Source organism: Balearica regulorum, chromosome 7 (assembly GCF_011004875.1).
Source record: "Balearica regulorum gibbericeps isolate bBalReg1 chromosome 7, bBalReg1.pri, whole genome shotgun sequence".
NCBI classification, from domain to species: Eukaryota; Metazoa; Chordata; class Aves; order Gruiformes; family Gruidae; genus Balearica; species Balearica regulorum.
Genome location: NC_046190.1, coordinates 37,548,427 through 37,566,658, shown reverse-complemented (window position 1 = coordinate 37,566,658; position 18,232 = coordinate 37,548,427). Strand labels below are relative to the sequence as shown.

Here is an 18,232-nt window from a genome sequence, read left to right as displayed (position 1 = left end):
CAGAGCAAGACCTTACATGGCAAATACTAGCTAAGCTACATACACAGCTGTTTTTCTAGATTTGTGGTATTTGGGGGTCATCTTATAAAAAGCAGTTCCCTTCATCTCACACACTTTGACTGTTTTACTGTGTTTTGCAATACAATCCACTTAAGTGACCTTCATCTTTCCCTATCATCATTAGAAATTGTTTCAGTCTCTAGTTTTGGAGAGCTTTGACATCACTTACCTAGCAAACACCTCCCTCCCACGCCAAGGCTTTTAAGGAAATACCCGCTTTGCTGGCATTTTCATCAGACACCCTAGCAACATTTTGGAGCTTTGGTGGCTGGCACACACGTAGCAATTGAACAAAACAGTGGCATAAGACATTAAGTGAAACATGACTGAGTTTTCACAGCAAAGCAAGACAGCATTTCTTTCCCCTGTACCACCTTCTACACCCAGCTCCTTACAAATCAATAAGAACCTCTACGTGGGTTACCTAGCTTGCATCTTTCCTACTAAGTAGTAGGAAATTCACACAAAACATCCTCGTTAGGACTCATGCCTATAAGCTTTCCTCCTCCTCCACCATACAATCAGATTTCCTTGGCAGACCTGACTACCCAGGGATAGCTAACAATACTCTTACTCTAGGAATAGCATTTCTACCTCCTGCTTTTTCAGGAATGTCAAAGAAGTCACACCGTAACAAACTTGTACTTAAAAAGCAAAATAGCTGGCAAGTAAATCAATTAGTTTGTAAACACCAGTACCTGCTGAGTAGATTGCAACCCGATCAATTCCTCGGTCCTCTGCTTGCAGCTGTTGTAAGAACACACCAACAGAGTCCGAGATAGGTTTAAGCGTGAACTGGCAACGTTCACGCCGGGATGGAAGATTCACAGAAATCACAGGTAACCCGTTTTGGTAAACCACTGTCACTTCTACAAAGACAACAAAAAAACCAAGTTTAGCATTAAAAATTAATGGCTCTTCTCATAATAGTTCTGTATTTATCCCATGGAGAAAAAGGCAAACACAGTTACGAGCAGAACACGAAACAGAATTTAAATTTTTTAGTTCATCTTTTATCAAGAGATGTGTCCATCAACAAAAACCAGAGGGATGCCAGAGGTTTTCACTCCCATTAATTTGGCAGTATCTGCTAAAGTTTCTGTACTTTGTGGAAAAGTGGTATTTACTCCAAGCACAATCCTGTTTACACTAAAGGCAACACGGTATCTAAAAGCTACAACATGACAGCACAGTATGTTTTGATTCTTTTTTGAGAACCAAAATATTTTGGACTGCAGAAGACAAAACACTGTGCAATTTATCAGGATTTATAGCCCAGAAGACAAAGGCAGACTGCATATATTAGGAAACAACGAGGAAAGACCTACTTCAAACCTTTATATTCTTGTTCAGTTCTGGTTTCCTCCTCTCTGTCCTAACACAACACATATTTAAGAGACCAGTTAGGAGTATGAGGTTATAGGAACAGCACTTTGAATTTAAGTTTCAAGGTCATTTCATCTAAAATTCATGGAATCAATACACTTTATACTTCAGAAAACAGACATTACTACTTAGGTGTAGATAAAACAACATTTTTCGTCTCTTTAGTGCTGTCAGGAGCTTTCTCAAAAGCATTCTTAAGGATTTCAGTACACCTTTCTAAAATTTATGGTACTGACCTGTATGAACTGTAAGCTAGATATTATTTTACTGCCAGAAAGACAGCCCACTGTGTGTGCTTCAGGATATCCATACATAGAAAAAAAATTTAAGAGTTCATATTCCTTAAGGCCTCTACTGAGTCACAAAGTTGAAATTTTCCCCCAGTGCAGCAGTTGCTAAGATATAGCAGCACACCTAAAAATGATTCACTTTACATTGCTACGTATTTTTTCTTATGTAAAAACCTAAGGTCTTTTTTATTGCACGGAGCACTTGCCATGTCTCAAGGATTGTGCAGTCACACCCACCCACACTGCATCTGGCTTAGTATTGCCACCTGTTGTAGCTTTGGCCAACTACGTGAACCACACTGTCTACTTAAACTCATCTAGCTCATGTATTGATATGCCAAGTCAACTTAAGCAGCTAACATCAAAACTAGTTGGTCAAAGAGGTCAACACAAGTAGAAATAGAAGAAAATGACATCATTTTACCTACCAAAGGAAACCATTTCTCAGCATGCCACTGTTCAGAAATTTTTGCCACCAACAGCCTTTATACCTCTCATTTCAGTTATTTACTGCCTGTTTATCACAGGATCACTTGCATATTAGGACAATGCCTTTCGGAAAAGGGAGGCTCATGGATGCTGAGAAAGGATGCGCCAAGTACACTTCTACAAAGCCAGAAGAGTTCTCTTGGGCTTTTGAGTTTAGCGTCACATGCCTTCGTGAATTAAAGCAAGCATACAAAGATGTTTTTCTTTCTATGACAAAGTAACCCGCTCAGCTGAAGTGGGGGGAGCAGTAGACCTGGATAGGCTGGAAGAGTGCGCTAACAAGAACACTATGAAGTTCCACAAGGACAAGTGTAAGGTCGTGCACCTCGGGAAACATAATCCAGGAGACAAGCTCTGTGGAAAGGGACCTGGGGGTCCTGGTGGACAAGAAGTTCGATGTGAGTGAACAGTGTGCTGCTGCAGCAAAGCAAGCCAACAGGATGCTGGGTTGCATCAATGAGGGCATCACCAGAGATAAAGAAGTCATTATCCTACTCTACTCCACACTTGGCAGGCCACACCTGCAATATTGTGTTCAGTTTTGGTACCTGCTGTACAAAAAAAGATGTGGACAGGCTAGAGAGGGTCCAGAGAAGGACCATGAAGATGGTCCAAGGACTGGGAAGTCTGCCATATGAGGAAAGGCTGAGAGAACTGGGTTTGTTCAGCTTTGAGAAAAGAAGGCTTAGGGGAGATCTCATTCACCATGTTACAGTACTTAAAGGGTGGCTACAAAGAAGATGGAGACTCCCTTTTTACAAGGAGTCCATGGAAAAGATGAGGGGTAATGGGTGCAAGTTACTCCTGGGGAGGTTCTGACTGGACACAAGAGGAAACCTTCTCACAATGAGAACAATCAGCCATTGGAATAATCTCCCTAGGAAGTGCTGAATTCCCCAACATTGGACAATTTTAAGGTACAGCTGGACGGGCTGCTGGGCCATCTTGTTTTACCGAGAAAGGTTGGACCAGATGATCCTTGAGGTCCCTTCCAACCAGGTATTCTATGATAGGATTTTTCCCTCTTCCAGGGGATTGCTATCCAGTGATGACAAAGAGGTCCTCACATCATCTTTAAAGATGGTGAAAGTGACCAAGCACGGACATCTAAATTAACTAAAGCATCCCAAGAGTATCCCCAGTATTTGGAAGCCTATAAATGCCTATTCTCAAGACTCAGACACTTGACAAGTTTTTAGTAGCTTTAGTGTTTCAAAGCTTAAAACTCAGAGACAAGAGTAAGATATTTACCAAAAAAAAATAAAGCAAACTGCCAATTTACTTGGACAGTTAGACAGAATTTCAAGCTCCTTATCAGCAGCTATTATGACACCAGCTCTCAGATTCTTACACTCTTTCACTCAAGTATTTGAGCAAGAGACTGGTAAGAAATAGATCAGCATTAGCTACGTTTCTGATAACAGGCTCAGAAGGAATGATCAACACATTCAGAAGCTTAAAATAGCCACTTAAGTATTGAACTCATTTGTTCTGTGAGCAGAACATACAACGTTAACTTATGCACTGCTTACATAACCACAAGACATGAAAAACATTTGTTCTTTAAAACGCTACCTTGATCATACAGGCAGCAAGCCACTTAATTGTAGAGCAGAACAGATAACAACACTTGCACCAATGCTTTTCGGTGTATCCCCATTGGTTCAACACAACAACTGCAGCTCCAGGACTGCCAGCTTTGGAGGAAGTGCCTACCAGCACCAGCCCTGCAGCATTTTAACCCTCCGCAGACCAGACGGAGACCACAGTGATAAATGCAATAGGTCAGACCGCACCAAGACTCATCAGCATCGGTAGCACACAGAAAAACCTTTCTCAAGGATTTCCAGCTTAGGTGAAGTGTTAAAGACCAAATTATTTCTTTAGAACAGGCTCAGTAAGTCTGGAGTTACAGCTGGTTTATGTTTTCCTTACAAAAAGCTTGTAAAAGTAGTTTTCTAGCCTAATTCACTGGTGGGGAAAGTTCATAATTCCAGTTTGATCCTCTCATCACATCCCACACCAGTAACGTCTGGTCAGATTTTTACTGCATTGGCAAGGGAAAAGCTCAGAGGTAAATAAAAAAGAAAAGATCTGAAGGACATGTCAATAACACAAACCTAACAGACAGCAACAGACAGCTCCAGTAAAAGTTATTAACAAGACACTGTGATACGGCTGTCTGCCTTGCTCTCCCCTCTGCTCCAACAGCCCTGTGGATTCCCTGCATGAAGGTAACTACAACTTACCAGCGGACAAAGCATTTGGGCATTTCACTAATTATAGAACTAACGTTTTGGCTCATCTTCACCGATTAAATTTTAAGCCAGTATTTGAACACATGGGACAAGCAAAAGAAAGTAATTGCAAACAAGTGTATTTCACTTACAGACATCTACAGTCTGGCTGGGGGTGCTGCTAAATAAGACCATGGATGATTTTAAAAGCTTTACATGCTATATTAAGCAAGATGCTGCTTTGAGGTATGAATGCCATCCAAGCACCACAAAGTTTTGACTCAGCCATATGTGCATCAGTAACAGGTCATTAGTATTCTTTGAAAATTTCTGTTCTTGCATAAGAACAACTTAAACAACACATTTGGCCAAACAAAGTACAGTAAAAAAAGGGTATGTTCAAAGAAATTAGCATTGAACATTTAGTACTTGTTATTTCTTGCAATAATGTCACCTTTACAAGAGAAATATTCAAACACAACATGAGGAGAGGTAAAATCAAATCAGGCAAGTAGCTACACACTTACATTAGCCTCTCAACCTTACACGTGTCCTCTACACTTCTATCTATTTAAGCCTTCAAGTTTTTGAGTTCTCCACAGCAGTCACGTTCTCTTTGTGTCTGCAGACGCTCACTATCCTGGCAGTGGAAGCAATTGTGCCAGAACTCTTTACTTTATTAGGTTTCAGGCTTTATTAACAAGCCTTAATGGGGAGAGGATCCACTAACCGGTTGTGTCGGTCAAAGCGCTCCAGTCAAAGCACACAGCATGCAGATGTTAAGCAGGCAGCGATCGCAAAGCTGCTGGTTTCCTCTTTGCGTTCTACCATACTGAGATTTTTAAAGTTCCACCACTACATTCTTTTGCTTTATGTTATGACAACCTTATCAAAAAAGCTTAATGTCTTTAAGTAAAAGGGCAAAATTGCCTCGGCTTCACAACTTATTCGCTGCAGCAAACAGTGCTTTTGACTACAGCTCATACCAACTATTTGCTCACTTTCATTACATAAATAAAGTTAAGAGGGCACACAGTACCTTGAAAGGTAGGTATCACACAGACCTCACAGCTACATCAGGAAAGAGTCTGGCAAAAAACCTGGGATGTTTGCATGCAATTACAGGTTTCTTTACAAAGCCTGTCTGGTTTTGTAAGGACAGTTACTAGAGAAGTTGACCACTTCCTTAATTCTTCTTGACTTTGTTATCTGTCACTTCCTTAGTTCAAAACTGGATTACCTCCTAGCCACAAAACCCTCAACTAGAAAAGCGGTCAGGAAACTCGATTTCAGTCAGTGAAGCCAGAAGCGAGCCAGGAGTTTCTCCATGTGAATACTCACCATCAGAGGGCACTACTGTACTGCAATAGACCACTCTCACACTCTGCCAAGGAGAAAGCCTCTGATGCACCTAGAAAATACAAGCACAGCAAAAAGGACAAACGTTGAGTGCCGCTCGTCTGGCAGAATCACACCCCAGTGCCACCTCCTGTGGCCCCATCACCTACCCTAATGCCTGTGCTAGGCACATCCTCCCATCTGCCACAGGATAACCACAAACCACGAGCGCCTGTCAAGAACAGCCTCTTCTCTTACCATCTGCTACCCGGTTGGGTTCCCCCCCTCAGCCAAGTTCACCTCCACACACCTCACTCTCAACATACATAGTTTAAAGTGAGAATGTATAACAGAACAGCTGTGATTTCTTTTTTCCCCTTAATGTGAAAGTGTATTTTTAAAGCCACATTGAGTTAATCTGTTTTAAGAAATCAATTTAGATTACTACACAGATGCGGAAAGTAGAAATCACACAAAACATCAGTCTTTAAAGGTTAAAAAAAGAAGTTTTAGCTAACAGCGGGAGAGAATTAGGCAGTTATGGAATAAGAAGTTCAATCTCAGGTTGTTTTCTCTGCTCACACGAATTTTTTTTTCTTGCCTTACAGATGGAAACCAAATTCTAAGATGCAAGTATTAAACATGCCTGTTCACAGAAAAACAAATTGTTCAAGATAAAAACCAAGATTTGTGATATTGAGCTATTAAAAAAAATAAGAGAGCCTAATAAGAGAAAAAAGCTCATGAATGGTTCATATGTACTCTACAACCTTAGCAAGGGACTAACTTGTTCGTGAAAATCTGGAATCAGACCAATTTAAAAGTCTGTCTTCTAGAATGAGTTATACTATTATATACTAATCCTCCCCCAGCAGTGAAATTACAATTCTAGCACAAGAAAGCCCAATTTAAAAAAAAGAATAAAGCATGACACCAGCTCTCATCTGTCTATGGTGGTATATATTTCCGTGACTAGCACTCAGATTTTTCAGCAGTTGCAGTCCAATATGGGTATTCCTATGGTCTGGCATTTTTTGTTGTTGTTGTTCATTGGTTTCTAAAATACAGCTGCCAAACCTGCATTTCTATACAGGCATCTCCCAAGTAGGGCTCGTGGGTTAAGTAAATTTCTAATAGAAGTTTGCAAACAAACCCCAAGTTGTTGATTATTTCTCTGCCAAATTGTCCAGACCTCCATATTTTGTGAGGTTGCTTTCAGTAATCTACTTAAAATAGCTTTATCTGCTACTTCACTTTTCTTCTGAAGCCTGCTATGCAAATAGAGGATAGTTTCAACTACAGTAGTCTTTCTTGAAAGGTAGTCAGTGCATTGACAGCTCTGGAAATTCGCTCTCATTTGCCCTATATTTACATTCCATTTTTTCTCAGTCTTGACAATGAGAATCAGTCAAGTAATTTTCCTCCTTGCAATCACATTTTCAGCTTCCCACAGTCAAGTCAAACAGGCCACTAACAGGAAAAGAGAACCAGGCATTAAACAGCTATAACTGAATTTAAGTGGGAAGTTGCATGTTTTGGCAAAAGTAATGTTGAAAAAAAAACCCCAAGCCTATGTTTTGGGAACCAAAGGGCAAATTTGCCTTTTTACATTTGAAAAACAACAAGTCTTCTGGACTGACAAACACCCATGTGCTACTGCTGAGTAACCAGGACACCCTGCCCCCCCCCGCCCCCCCCCCCCCAAAGAAACACAGGTTTAAAACTCAAAAATACCCAAGCAAAACACAGATACAGCCTCACATCCTGGACAAATCCAGTTCTGCTGGTTTAGCATCACTATTATATTATGAAAAAAAGTCAGAAATTTCAATGATCAGATGCCACACCACACATAAATCAGTTTTCAGAAACAAATTTTACCTAAGGAGGGGAAGCCTCTATATGAAGTTTAAAAAAAGACCTGTTCCCATTTGAAACCAGCAACTTACTATTGGATCTGATCAATTTTAATCCTTCTAGAAATACTAAGTAGCAGAATTTATAGAGCAAGACACAAAACCTCCTGTCAGAGAGCACTACCACAAAGAACTGTTTATATACTTATTTTACCCGATCCCATGGCAGAGCTGGCACTTTCATATACATGCTTTTCACTGCTTTACTCTTCCCCTTTACATGGCATTAATCATCGGTTTTTGAAACACTGCACACCAAGAACCCGCCTTTCTAAGCAAATTTGCACAGAAGCCCAAAAATTTAGTAACAGTTTTCAAAAAAAATCCTAAAACCCACTAAACCCAGCATTATCCCATTGCAAAATAACTATACAACTGAACAATTTTATCAGCTAGCATCTGCAAAGACATGACCTTAAGGACATGAGTATTTGACAGGTATAAGCTAGCTCCAAAAGACTCCCGCTCTCATACAATACAGGCAAGAAAACAGGAAAAGGGCAAACGGGTTGAAAAACAGGACATGTTAGGTAACTCATCAAAAAGCTGAGGCATCCCCAGATTTAACCTCTTTGACAATTCTTTCACCCTGATACAGGTCTGAACGAACTCTGTTTTGTTAACCCCACAGCAGTATGCTGCCATTACTTTTTACAGGAAGATTAAACCGTACGTGTCTGTCACTCCTGCAGTTCTGAACTGTGCCTTGCGATACATGCTGCTGTTAGAAATTTCGTAGTTAAGAGAACAGTCTCTACTGGTTAGAAAAAGAAAAAAAAAAGGAACAAATGAACTCAAAGTGAGAGACCTAAATGCCATCTTCTGCCATCCAAGGTTAGCAAGAGCTTAAGGAATCATCAATCATTTTTATTCTTGAAGGGTGAATGTTGTTTTAAAATTGAGATGGAGAGAAATGTCTGAACCCTTTATCCAATGTCTGCAATTCAACAGCTTTATGTAGAAACGTGTCAGAAGGCTGAAGCTCAGGACTGAAGCAATGTGGGGTGGACGAGAGGAACTTGTTTTAAGCTTTGCTGACCAGATCTCACGATCGTTTGCCTGCAGACAGCCGACAGCTCACCACTTCGGCCACGGAGTGCTGAATAACAATATCCAGGTTTCAGTCGAGACAGACTTGTCCACCACTTCCCAAAATAAGCGATATTTGGAGTGTGAAAAGCACCAAAGCCAGACCACTGAAATCAGAAGCTTTAAGCACCAGAATAACTTTCTGGGTTTCAACAGAACAGATGCGGGAATTCACTTTTCGCATCCTTCAATCCTTTGTTTCCTGTCTTATCTGCAGTAAGATGCATGTTAAGAGGCTCAGGGTTACGCAGCAGCTTCACTCCCAGAATGATTAAGGGAGCAAGAGGAAAAAAAAAAAAAATCCCAGTCCTTTATCTAAAGCTAACGCTTCCTCCCGCCTTATCAAGGTCTATATTGGACAATCCAAAGGTAAAAATAACAGCATTTCTATAGGTCCTAGTGTAGTGATCTCGACTCTACATGGGTGACAAAGTTAATCAAAGTCCTACTGGAAACAAAAACCACCTTTTAGCTACCAGTAAGTGCTCTCTGGTGGGAAAAGAGGGAGCAACCTGCCAGAGCTCATGTTCTGCATTTTATGCAATTATTAATGCTAGAATAACAACAACTTTGGGGTACCAAGTCTCCAAACTCTAATTAAAATCAGAAAAGAAGTTGTCCAGGAAAAAACCACCCCAAGCATGGAAAAGGTATCTTAATCTAGAACACAAAACATGCTGCTAACTCATTACCTGGAGTACCATTGCAGCAAAAGCTGCAAAGCTTTTGTGAAAAACAGTATTCCCTGTGTAAAAATTTCTTACTATGAGTGAAATCTTTAAGAGAAATGTTTACAAGTGCCAGCTGCAACATCATTTTACAATTTATGAAGGGCTTCCTTTAAACAAGACTGCTTTAAGTCAGACATGAAGCAGCTCACCTTTTCCAACAGGCAACAGCTGTTTTCCTCTCTATCCTGACTTTCACTGCGTTAAACTGAATATCTTTCCTGGCTCTAACAGTGGTTAATCCTAAAACCTCCTGGCCATGATCTCAGTGACAAAAATTGCTGCGAGCTTCCCCAAGCGATCACAAGTAACCCAAACCACCCACCTCAGAAGTGAAGAACTCCATTTATCAATCTTTCCCAAACCATATTCTGACTAGAAATCTGCTGTCCAACCTCTGCAACGTGTAACTTATCAAAACAGTTAATATTTTTGCACCAGCACATAAGCTCCTATGGGATTTAAGTACATATAACTGTGGTGGATCGACTGCGGCCAGCTGCTCTCTCACTCCTCTCCTCAGCAGGATGGGAGGACACAAGATAGAAAGGTCAGGATAGAGGCAGGGAGATCTCTCACCATTCACCAGCACTGGCAGAACAGACTTAACTAAGGGAAAGTTGATTTACTGCCAATTAAAGTAGGTAATAGCAAGAAACAGAGAGAAATTACACAGCTTCCCCTCACCCCTTTTTGCAGGATCCGGCTGACCCCTTCATTGCCAACTCCTTTCCCCACACTGAGGTTCCTTCTGGAAACATCCACGCCACAGCCCATGGAGGGTGCCATGCCGGAGTGCAGGTGGCAAGGGGAGCCTCTGCCCCGGCACCCGGAGCCCCTCTCCTCCTCCTCTTCCCACCTCAGTGCTTACAAAGCTGATCCTCACGCTTTTTATTCCTCATTCCTCTCCTTTTTTCCAGCATGTTCCCCCTTCCTTACCTCAGATTCCTCAAGACACCAGCAGCAGGGCTGAGGGGCCAGGCTGTGCCTCACACCAGGGGCTGCCAGAACCTGCCTGAGGCAGCCCCAGCCTCTCCTCAGAGACCCCTCAGCCCCCACGCGCCCCATCCAGCAACTATTGAAGCAAAGTTTGCAAATAAAGTCCTTCACAAATGAGCCGACACAGGGCTCTGAGCATGGACAGGACACCTTTTCGGTCCTCTAGCATGAAGGACACCTACAGCGGTCCCTCTGAAAAGGGAAAGCCCTCGTACCTGGGAGCTGTGCTCCTGCAATATGCCTGCAGCCAAGGCAGAGGAGCCCCATGTCCCTGAGCACAATTTTCTCCCCAGTTTCCAACAAGTCCCAACTACTGTCTTTTTAAACCACACAGCTTCTCTCCCAGAACCCAAGACCTTGCCTGATGAAACCCCGCTGACTTGAACCCATTTCTTTCTCTCTTTGCCAGTACGCCCTCGCACACATCCCATTTGAGAGGTCAGATTTTGACCCGAAAAGAACATTTCGCACCTGCTGCCTCCATAGGGCGACATTTTCTGCTGATGAAGGTCAAACAAATGAGAACCCCTGTCTGAACTGTGGTTCTGTTCCTCTTTGGGCTTGTTTTGTTTTTTTCTTTTTTTGTTTTAAAAATCAGGCTGAGGAGACGGACACAAAAAAGGCAATGCCAGCAAAATGTGGGAAGTGTTAATCTTTGCATTTGGAAGCACTTTGTACGACCTACACATTAGCAAATGGTCTTCATTTGCCACACTTCTCATTCCTGCCTGAATTCCCTTCTTCCAGCATTAGTACAGAGCTTCATCACATCTGCTAGGAAGGGAACATAAACAGGAGGTGAGCTATAAATATTCCTTTCTCATCCTGCTTCCTTTGCCCATCTGCCTAAAAAGAAACAGGTAATCTGCAGCATTCTGGAAGAGGTGGGGGTAAGAGGCAGGAGATTCATTCTTTGCAGAAAAGGAAAAAGGTGAAGCAATTCCTCCTCATTCTTCCTCCCGCCTGTGTCCCCGGCGTTCCCGCTGCTGTGGAGATGCTGCAATGATGAGTTTTGTAACAGGAACATCACTGATTTTGATGGCTTTGAAAGAGCCTCTTGGGGGCGAGAGAGGAAGGAAGGGGTAATGAAATGGGAAAAGTTTAACTTTAAGCACAGTGGTCAAGCAGTCTCTACTGCTTTTAACAGCTGCTGCTGCCTTTGCCACCATCCACACCAATTTCCCCCCCCCAAAAAACCAACACAAAACCACCCCACCCCAAAAAAAACCAAAACACAAAACCAAACCAAAACCCTTTCTCAGGCTATATTTCAACTTACAGAGAATGACACTATTCCTACTTTACTCAAAACAGGTGACAGCCGTGGTACACCAGACCACCATACTCCCATCTAAACTTTGCACTGTCCTTCCCTCCCTGTAGCAGGCAACCCAAAGCAGGGCCGGAACCCTTGCAGCTTGCGATGCCAGATCTCTGTTTCACTATTAAAATATTTTTGCTTTACTGGAGTAGGATAGTTTGAATTCCATTTCTTTAATACAGCCCTCATGGCTACCAGAAGAAAAAAAGCTGAGAATTTTAATTCCTTTGCATTCTTAAAGTTTGAAAAACAGTAACCACACAAAATACCATGATACATTTAAGCCTGTGTCAGCTTTGAAACCTGAGCGCAAGGACAAGGCAGAGCTGAATTCCTTTTCCTAGTTTCCAGATACATTACTTGAATCTTCTTGTACTGAAAAGGATGGTACCTCTCTCCTCAAATAAAGGGGCTTCCAACTCTGGTTTAAAAAAGCAGGTTGAAGAATTTAGTGAGTTTTGATCCCACTGATTTCGGGGTCCATGATTTTGTCTCCCTCAGCTGCTGACAGCTGAAGATTTTATAACCAGAGAGAGAGGAGGAATCGGATGGATTCCCCTCAGCAATTCTCCCAGAGCAGCTCAACATTGCTTTGTTGTTTGGGTTTTTTTGTTTGGTTTTCTGCCTTTAGCACTTATCAACCCCATTAGGCAATTCCTTTTGTCTTTGTCATAACCAATTTAAAAGAAGAACTCTTACCCCTCTTCTCCCACCTTGCTGCCATACCGCATAAAGGGCTTCCCAGCTTACTGGCACATCCTTGGCACTTACAACATCAAGAATGAAACAATAAGCAGGGTTATGAAGTGAGATTTCCACAAGTGCACGGAAATTCCTTCTGCCTCAGTGCATGCTGGGGAGCAGCCAACTCTCACTGGTTTTCCAGGGAAATAAACTCAGAAATGAGGGAACCTTGCTTTCAGCTCTTGAAAAGAAACAGCAGGCTCCTGCAGACTTCAAAGTCAGCATAAGCATATATACAGCTTCGGAGAAGCCAAATACTCTGAAACACAAGGAGTAAAACATTCTGGAAGCCACAGCAGCCCAGTACAGCCCAGTATCGGGCAAGTCCCGTACACATCAATTCCCTGCAGGAAGGGACACCACAAGAAAAATCTCATCTCTCTACCTAACCTTACCTGGGTTTGGTCCAAAAAGGGAACTAGTGGAGCAGAACCATAAGTAGTCTTTGCAGAGGAATGCCTTGAACAGTAAGAGGTGAACTAGCTTTAGGACTGAATACTTTATAAAGCACTTAGTTGGGGAGTTTAAAAGTATTTTAACACCCAGAAGCACCAGGTAAATTTTACAGATAGTCTCACATTCAGTTCAGGTCCTAAGGCAAAAACCCTAAGTTTGACAAACAGCTACAAATACCTGTGGCCAAATAACATCAGCCACATTTCTTCTGTAAGAAATACCAAAGCTTAGGACGCTCAGCTTGACATGCTGCTTCACTGTCTACATTCAGTTTGCATTAGTACACTACCAGGTATGATTAGTACCATAAATCAAAAAAAAAAATCAATCCTTTTGCTAGTCCCACACACGTCTTATCATGAAGCCCTGGGGAAAAAAAAAAATCTTCCATTTGATTAAGAGGGGATGCCTGACAGTTTTGCCCCCAGATGTGCTATCTACCATAAAATTTGTTACTGTGCAATTCTGACTTCTAGATCGCTTATGTTCCCTGGCAAGTTGTTATCATCATATGAGAGCAACAGAAGAAAATGAAAAAAATTCCAACAAAAATAGATTAATATTTTAAAGCCATCAAGGACCACTGTTTCATTTTGCTACCAGACCACAGATCAAGGAAACTTCCATGCAAACATAATATCCCTGTCTGTTAATGTTTAATATCCTTTAGTTAAGGAGGTACCTTGTACCTAATTTCACAGGATGGCTCCCACCTCCACCCCGAGAGAGGAAGTGGTGTAACGCTCACCTCCTGCGTGCCATGGGTACGTACCTAGAGAAGGTAACTCAAAGTTAAACACAAGTGAAAGGCAGCGCTCTGCAAAGGCAGATCTTTATTGACGTAATAATGAAGTGCAGTAAGAACAGACACGCTTATTCTGAACCTGACATCTAAATCAGCATGTTAAAGTCAATTTTGAAGGTTTCCCAGTTAGGCTTTGCTCAGCTCATCTCACCTGGCCTCTCTGCGAGGAGGTAGGAAACTGGGGTTGACCCCTTAACCTTACAGCACAAGAACAGCCATATGGTACCGACAGCATTTTGTGTAGTTTTGGAAATGCAAACTTAGCATTATTTCCCAAGCTCCTCAACGCTGAGGTATCACAGTTCCAGCCTGGCTAGGGAGCTTTGGTCCTGCTCCTCCGTGAGAGCCAAGCATTTCTCATCTGTGGGACTGCTCCCCAAACCCTCCTGGCTCCCAACCCCAGCCCCAAAGGGGTCTGACTGGAACTCCAGTGCCCACACTGACCATCAGTCATCTCTGGGAAGATAAGGAGGAGACCCAGAGATCAAAAGGGTTTTATTTAATCGACCATTGATAAAGGAAATGACTGTACTAGCATCTCCCAGTAGCACTCGCTAGCTCAGAGCTATTCATTTCAGCATCTCCTGCACGGAATTACTGCGCTACAAAACCGAACAACGTAATTATACTGCAGTGCACGAACGCAGGGCAGAGGCACTAACAGCTAAACAAAGTTGCAGGAAAGCTAGTAACTAAATTCCATCATTTCACATGCATTTCATTGCCGTCCTCCAAGCAAGCTCTGTCACGTCCTTCAGGGTGAGCGCAGTGGGACGAAAGGCTGAACGCCCTAACGAAGGGCTGCTTCTCCACATTAGGTGCCATGGCAGATCCTGCTGCCAGGCCCTCGTTAGCACCTGTTAATTCTCTCACTTCCTGGACCTCCCTCCTCTCTCAGGGAAACCAGTTGAAACTGGGTTTATGGGTATATGCACTATGCACAAACACACCTTTAGTTGATACAATGATTAAGTCAATGCATCTAAGTTAAATCACTACAGAACCTTAAAGCAAAACAGACAAAAAAATACACCTAAACCTTCCTACACGCTTTCAATGCATTATCAAGTTATCCACTACCAGTACACCTGATAAACTAGGTTTATAGGGGAGCATTATGAAAGGAGCTCCAAAACATTTGGTTCCTTTTTGGTTTACAAACACTGTTTTCTACTAATTCTACGTCATGCAGATCACAAGGATTGATTTAGAAGGATTTTAACTGCAACTTTTCACATCATTTCAGCTCAAGTATTTTTCATTTGTTTTAAAAATCCAGAACATAACATTTACCATGTTCACACCTCTAACCATCTAAAAATTTTTCCCCACAGAAACTGTTGCAGCTTCATCCAAGGAATAAGACACAAGACAAATCCGACACAAAACAAATCAGTTTTCAACAGCCAGTCCTGAAAAGCCCGTGTGAACCACTTGGCAAATTACAGCCTGTAAACCCCCGTGTCGGATACACGCACGCTACAAAGATTTGCAGTTCACACTTCTTTCCAGTATGAACCCTGAGGCTTAATTCACATTAAGAGACTGAGAAGCCCTGCAAACAACACACTAGAAAAATAACCATTTTTCTAGTCATTAAAACCATTTAAGAATCAACAGCCCTGAGAAACAAGATTAGCATGGGAGAGGGGATTTGCAATGGAAAGTAATGGGAGATCTTGGCTAGGTCACTTCCTTAAAGCTTTTCCAAACCAATTAAATTGGCTTTAATATATTGCGATAGGCATTTAGTGACCTAGAAGGCGGCAATTTAAAAGTGACACCTTTACAGTTTGTATTTTCATTGACAGACTCAGCTAGTTAATGAAAATTGAATCATTCTTCTCAGGATAGGGAAATATACACACGAAAGAGTAAAAAAAGCCTCTGTGGAAAAAACACGAAGGGACAGGCACCAAGGTAAGCACTTCAAAACATACACTTTCCATCCAGGCAAGGAGGCTGGCTCAGCTCGTGCAGAATAGGATACTCTCCATATCAAGAACATTTTTAATGCTTTTTCTCTGCAGGAAGTAGGCCTGGGAACCAGGCCTTTCCCTTCAATCCAATGCTAGTTATTAGAGTTCTTTCAACCTTGAATCCCAGGTTTCGTCTCGACAGGGACAGTCTACAGAGGCATTGCAGGGACTTTGCATGTGCACGTGAGAATAGGCTAAACGCACCGGAAGATTTATCAACACCTTCACCAGGATCAGTTTGGGTTATTCCTTAACAAGAAAAGCTGAAGTCCTATACAGTAAGGCCATCATCTTAAAGCAGGTCAGAGTTTCTATCCAAGTCTTCTGTAGTGTTATTTTGGCCATATTGAGTGAACAAACAATGGAGAGAGAAAGTTTCTACAGCTGAAATAGTGGTAGGACTCTGCCTTGTTTGCAAAGCTTGTCAAGTCCACTGGGTTCACAGTTCTGCAGACTTGTACTTACGTCGAGGCACAGCTTGCAATCATCTCCAAAATACATATCAACAGACTTAGAAGGTCTAGATGTCAATGAAGAGTGATTTAGGGTTAGGACTCCTCTACGATCAGTCTCTTTCATACCTGTCTGCTTATGCTGCTTTGCTGATGGGTGAACTGGATCAAAACAACTTGTAAGTGAAGCACAATTAGCTGTCACAGCTGCTAGGCATCATTATTTCCAACCGTATCTGCTAAAAGCTTGCATGTCCTGCAATATTCTTGTGAGACATTGAAAGCAGATTCCTCTTTTCACAGTATTTTTTTTTTCTTTTTAGTATAGACAAAGCTTATTACTAAATCAAAGCAGAAAGCAGCAAGGCATTAGTAGTCAGGATTTCAGGTACCATGCCCAGACGCTTCCAACTAAACAGTTTATATTTGCAGAGACCAAGTCCCCTGACAGCACTCGCGAACCAATTCGGATAGCACGCAAAGTTTAATGCTTTCTCAACGGCTAATGTGTTTTCACTGCTGTGCTGAGAAAGCTGAAGTACTAAAATAGCTGGCTGTAAGCAGTGTAAGTGGCTGTCCAACTGAATACAAGGCAATTCCATAAGAGCTCTAGACGCAAAAAGAAAAATCAGTGGGAAAGTAGACCGCTGTATTAGACACACAAACCAGTGATATCTACATCAAGGCCAGATTAAATACCAAAGATCACTAATTTCTGAGGGAAAACAGTCATGACAGAAACCAAAAGCATGCACAAAGTGTGACTTGAAAAACAGAGCCACAAAACGGAAGGAACACAGGTCACAGCCTTGCTACAATGCTGCACGGACGCTGCACCAACTGCAAATAGCAATTTTTCAGGAACATGAAAACACAGTAAATCCACTCAGCCAGACTACATCCCACATGGATGACAAGATGACCTGTTTGTCCACAGAAAGCACAATTTCTGCAGTGGCATTTGGAATAACCTTGTGCTATTATCAATAAGGAGGTTGTAGAGCAAACAAAAATCCTTTTACCTTGCCCTTTCTCGTAGTGAGCGTGGTGTACTTCAGTGTTCTGAAGCTGGATTAATAGATAGAGTATATTTAACAATACAGAAGCAAGTTTGACAGACCAATACTACACAGAAATAAAGCCTGATCAGTAATAACTGCTGTTCTCACCTTCTTCCTTGCCTATTGTAGAAAGGGAAGAGGGATTTGAATTTAGACCATTAGATTTAATGAGTTCGACACCATGACTCTTTGGATTACCAAGGGCTTGCCCAAACCTTCATCCTCCAGATCACCAAAAAATATAGAAGCATCATCTCCAAAACTGATCAACCACACCACCCTTGTGGGAAAACCCGTTGACAAGTTTGTAGGAAAGCATGTGGCAGTTGAGAGGACTACCTCTGGGAGAGAGAGTTTTCCCACGCACGTTTATTATTCTTAACTCAGCTAATTTGAAACTCCTGTTTTGTAATTCTACATCTTCCAGACAGAAAGTCTTGTCTGTGTAATAAAGGAAGATTAATTACCTGGTTTCACCAAAGGAGCAAGATCTCTCTAGGGCAGCATCCTGTCCAAATCACTCCTCTTACCAAAGCATCAGATCCATATGTAATTTCCCTGGACAGAGGCAGCTCCTACGATGTTTAAATCCCCCAGCCCCCCCCCCGAAATCACAGCAGGAACTTAGAGTGCTCCTCGTCCCTGCTGGCTGAAAGCCACAAGCACGCAAAGCCAACTCAGCTTCATGCTGCGGTGCTGTTACTTCACTGATCCGCAGTACAGATATCACCGGCATCACAGGCCCTTGCTGCGTACCAGGAAGGTGGTATCGGCTGCCGGAGCCCCTGGGGACATTTCTTCCATAGCCACCTCCACGCTGCCAAGTCACAAACAAGCCCCCGCGGTTCTGTGGGGATATCCTTCGGTACCGGGACCACCGGG

At 42.3% G+C, this 18,232-nt stretch overlaps 1 protein-coding gene across 5 annotated transcripts in view; it reads right to left on the bottom strand.

Moving 5' to 3' along the window:
• Positions 1 to 18,232, bottom strand: part of MCU (mitochondrial calcium uniporter) — a 91,942-nt gene that overhangs the window by 9,260 nt on the left and 64,450 nt on the right. For all 5 annotated transcript variants that reach the window (XM_075758990.1, XM_075758987.1, XM_075758986.1 and 2 more), the window contains 2 exons: positions 5,804 to 5,873; positions 759 to 929 (listed from right to left, as the gene is read on the bottom strand). In XM_075758990.1, coding sequence (XP_075615105.1) covers positions 759 to 929; positions 5,804 to 5,873 — 241 coding nt within the window. The remainder of the gene's footprint in view (positions 1 to 758; positions 930 to 5,803; positions 5,874 to 18,232) is intronic.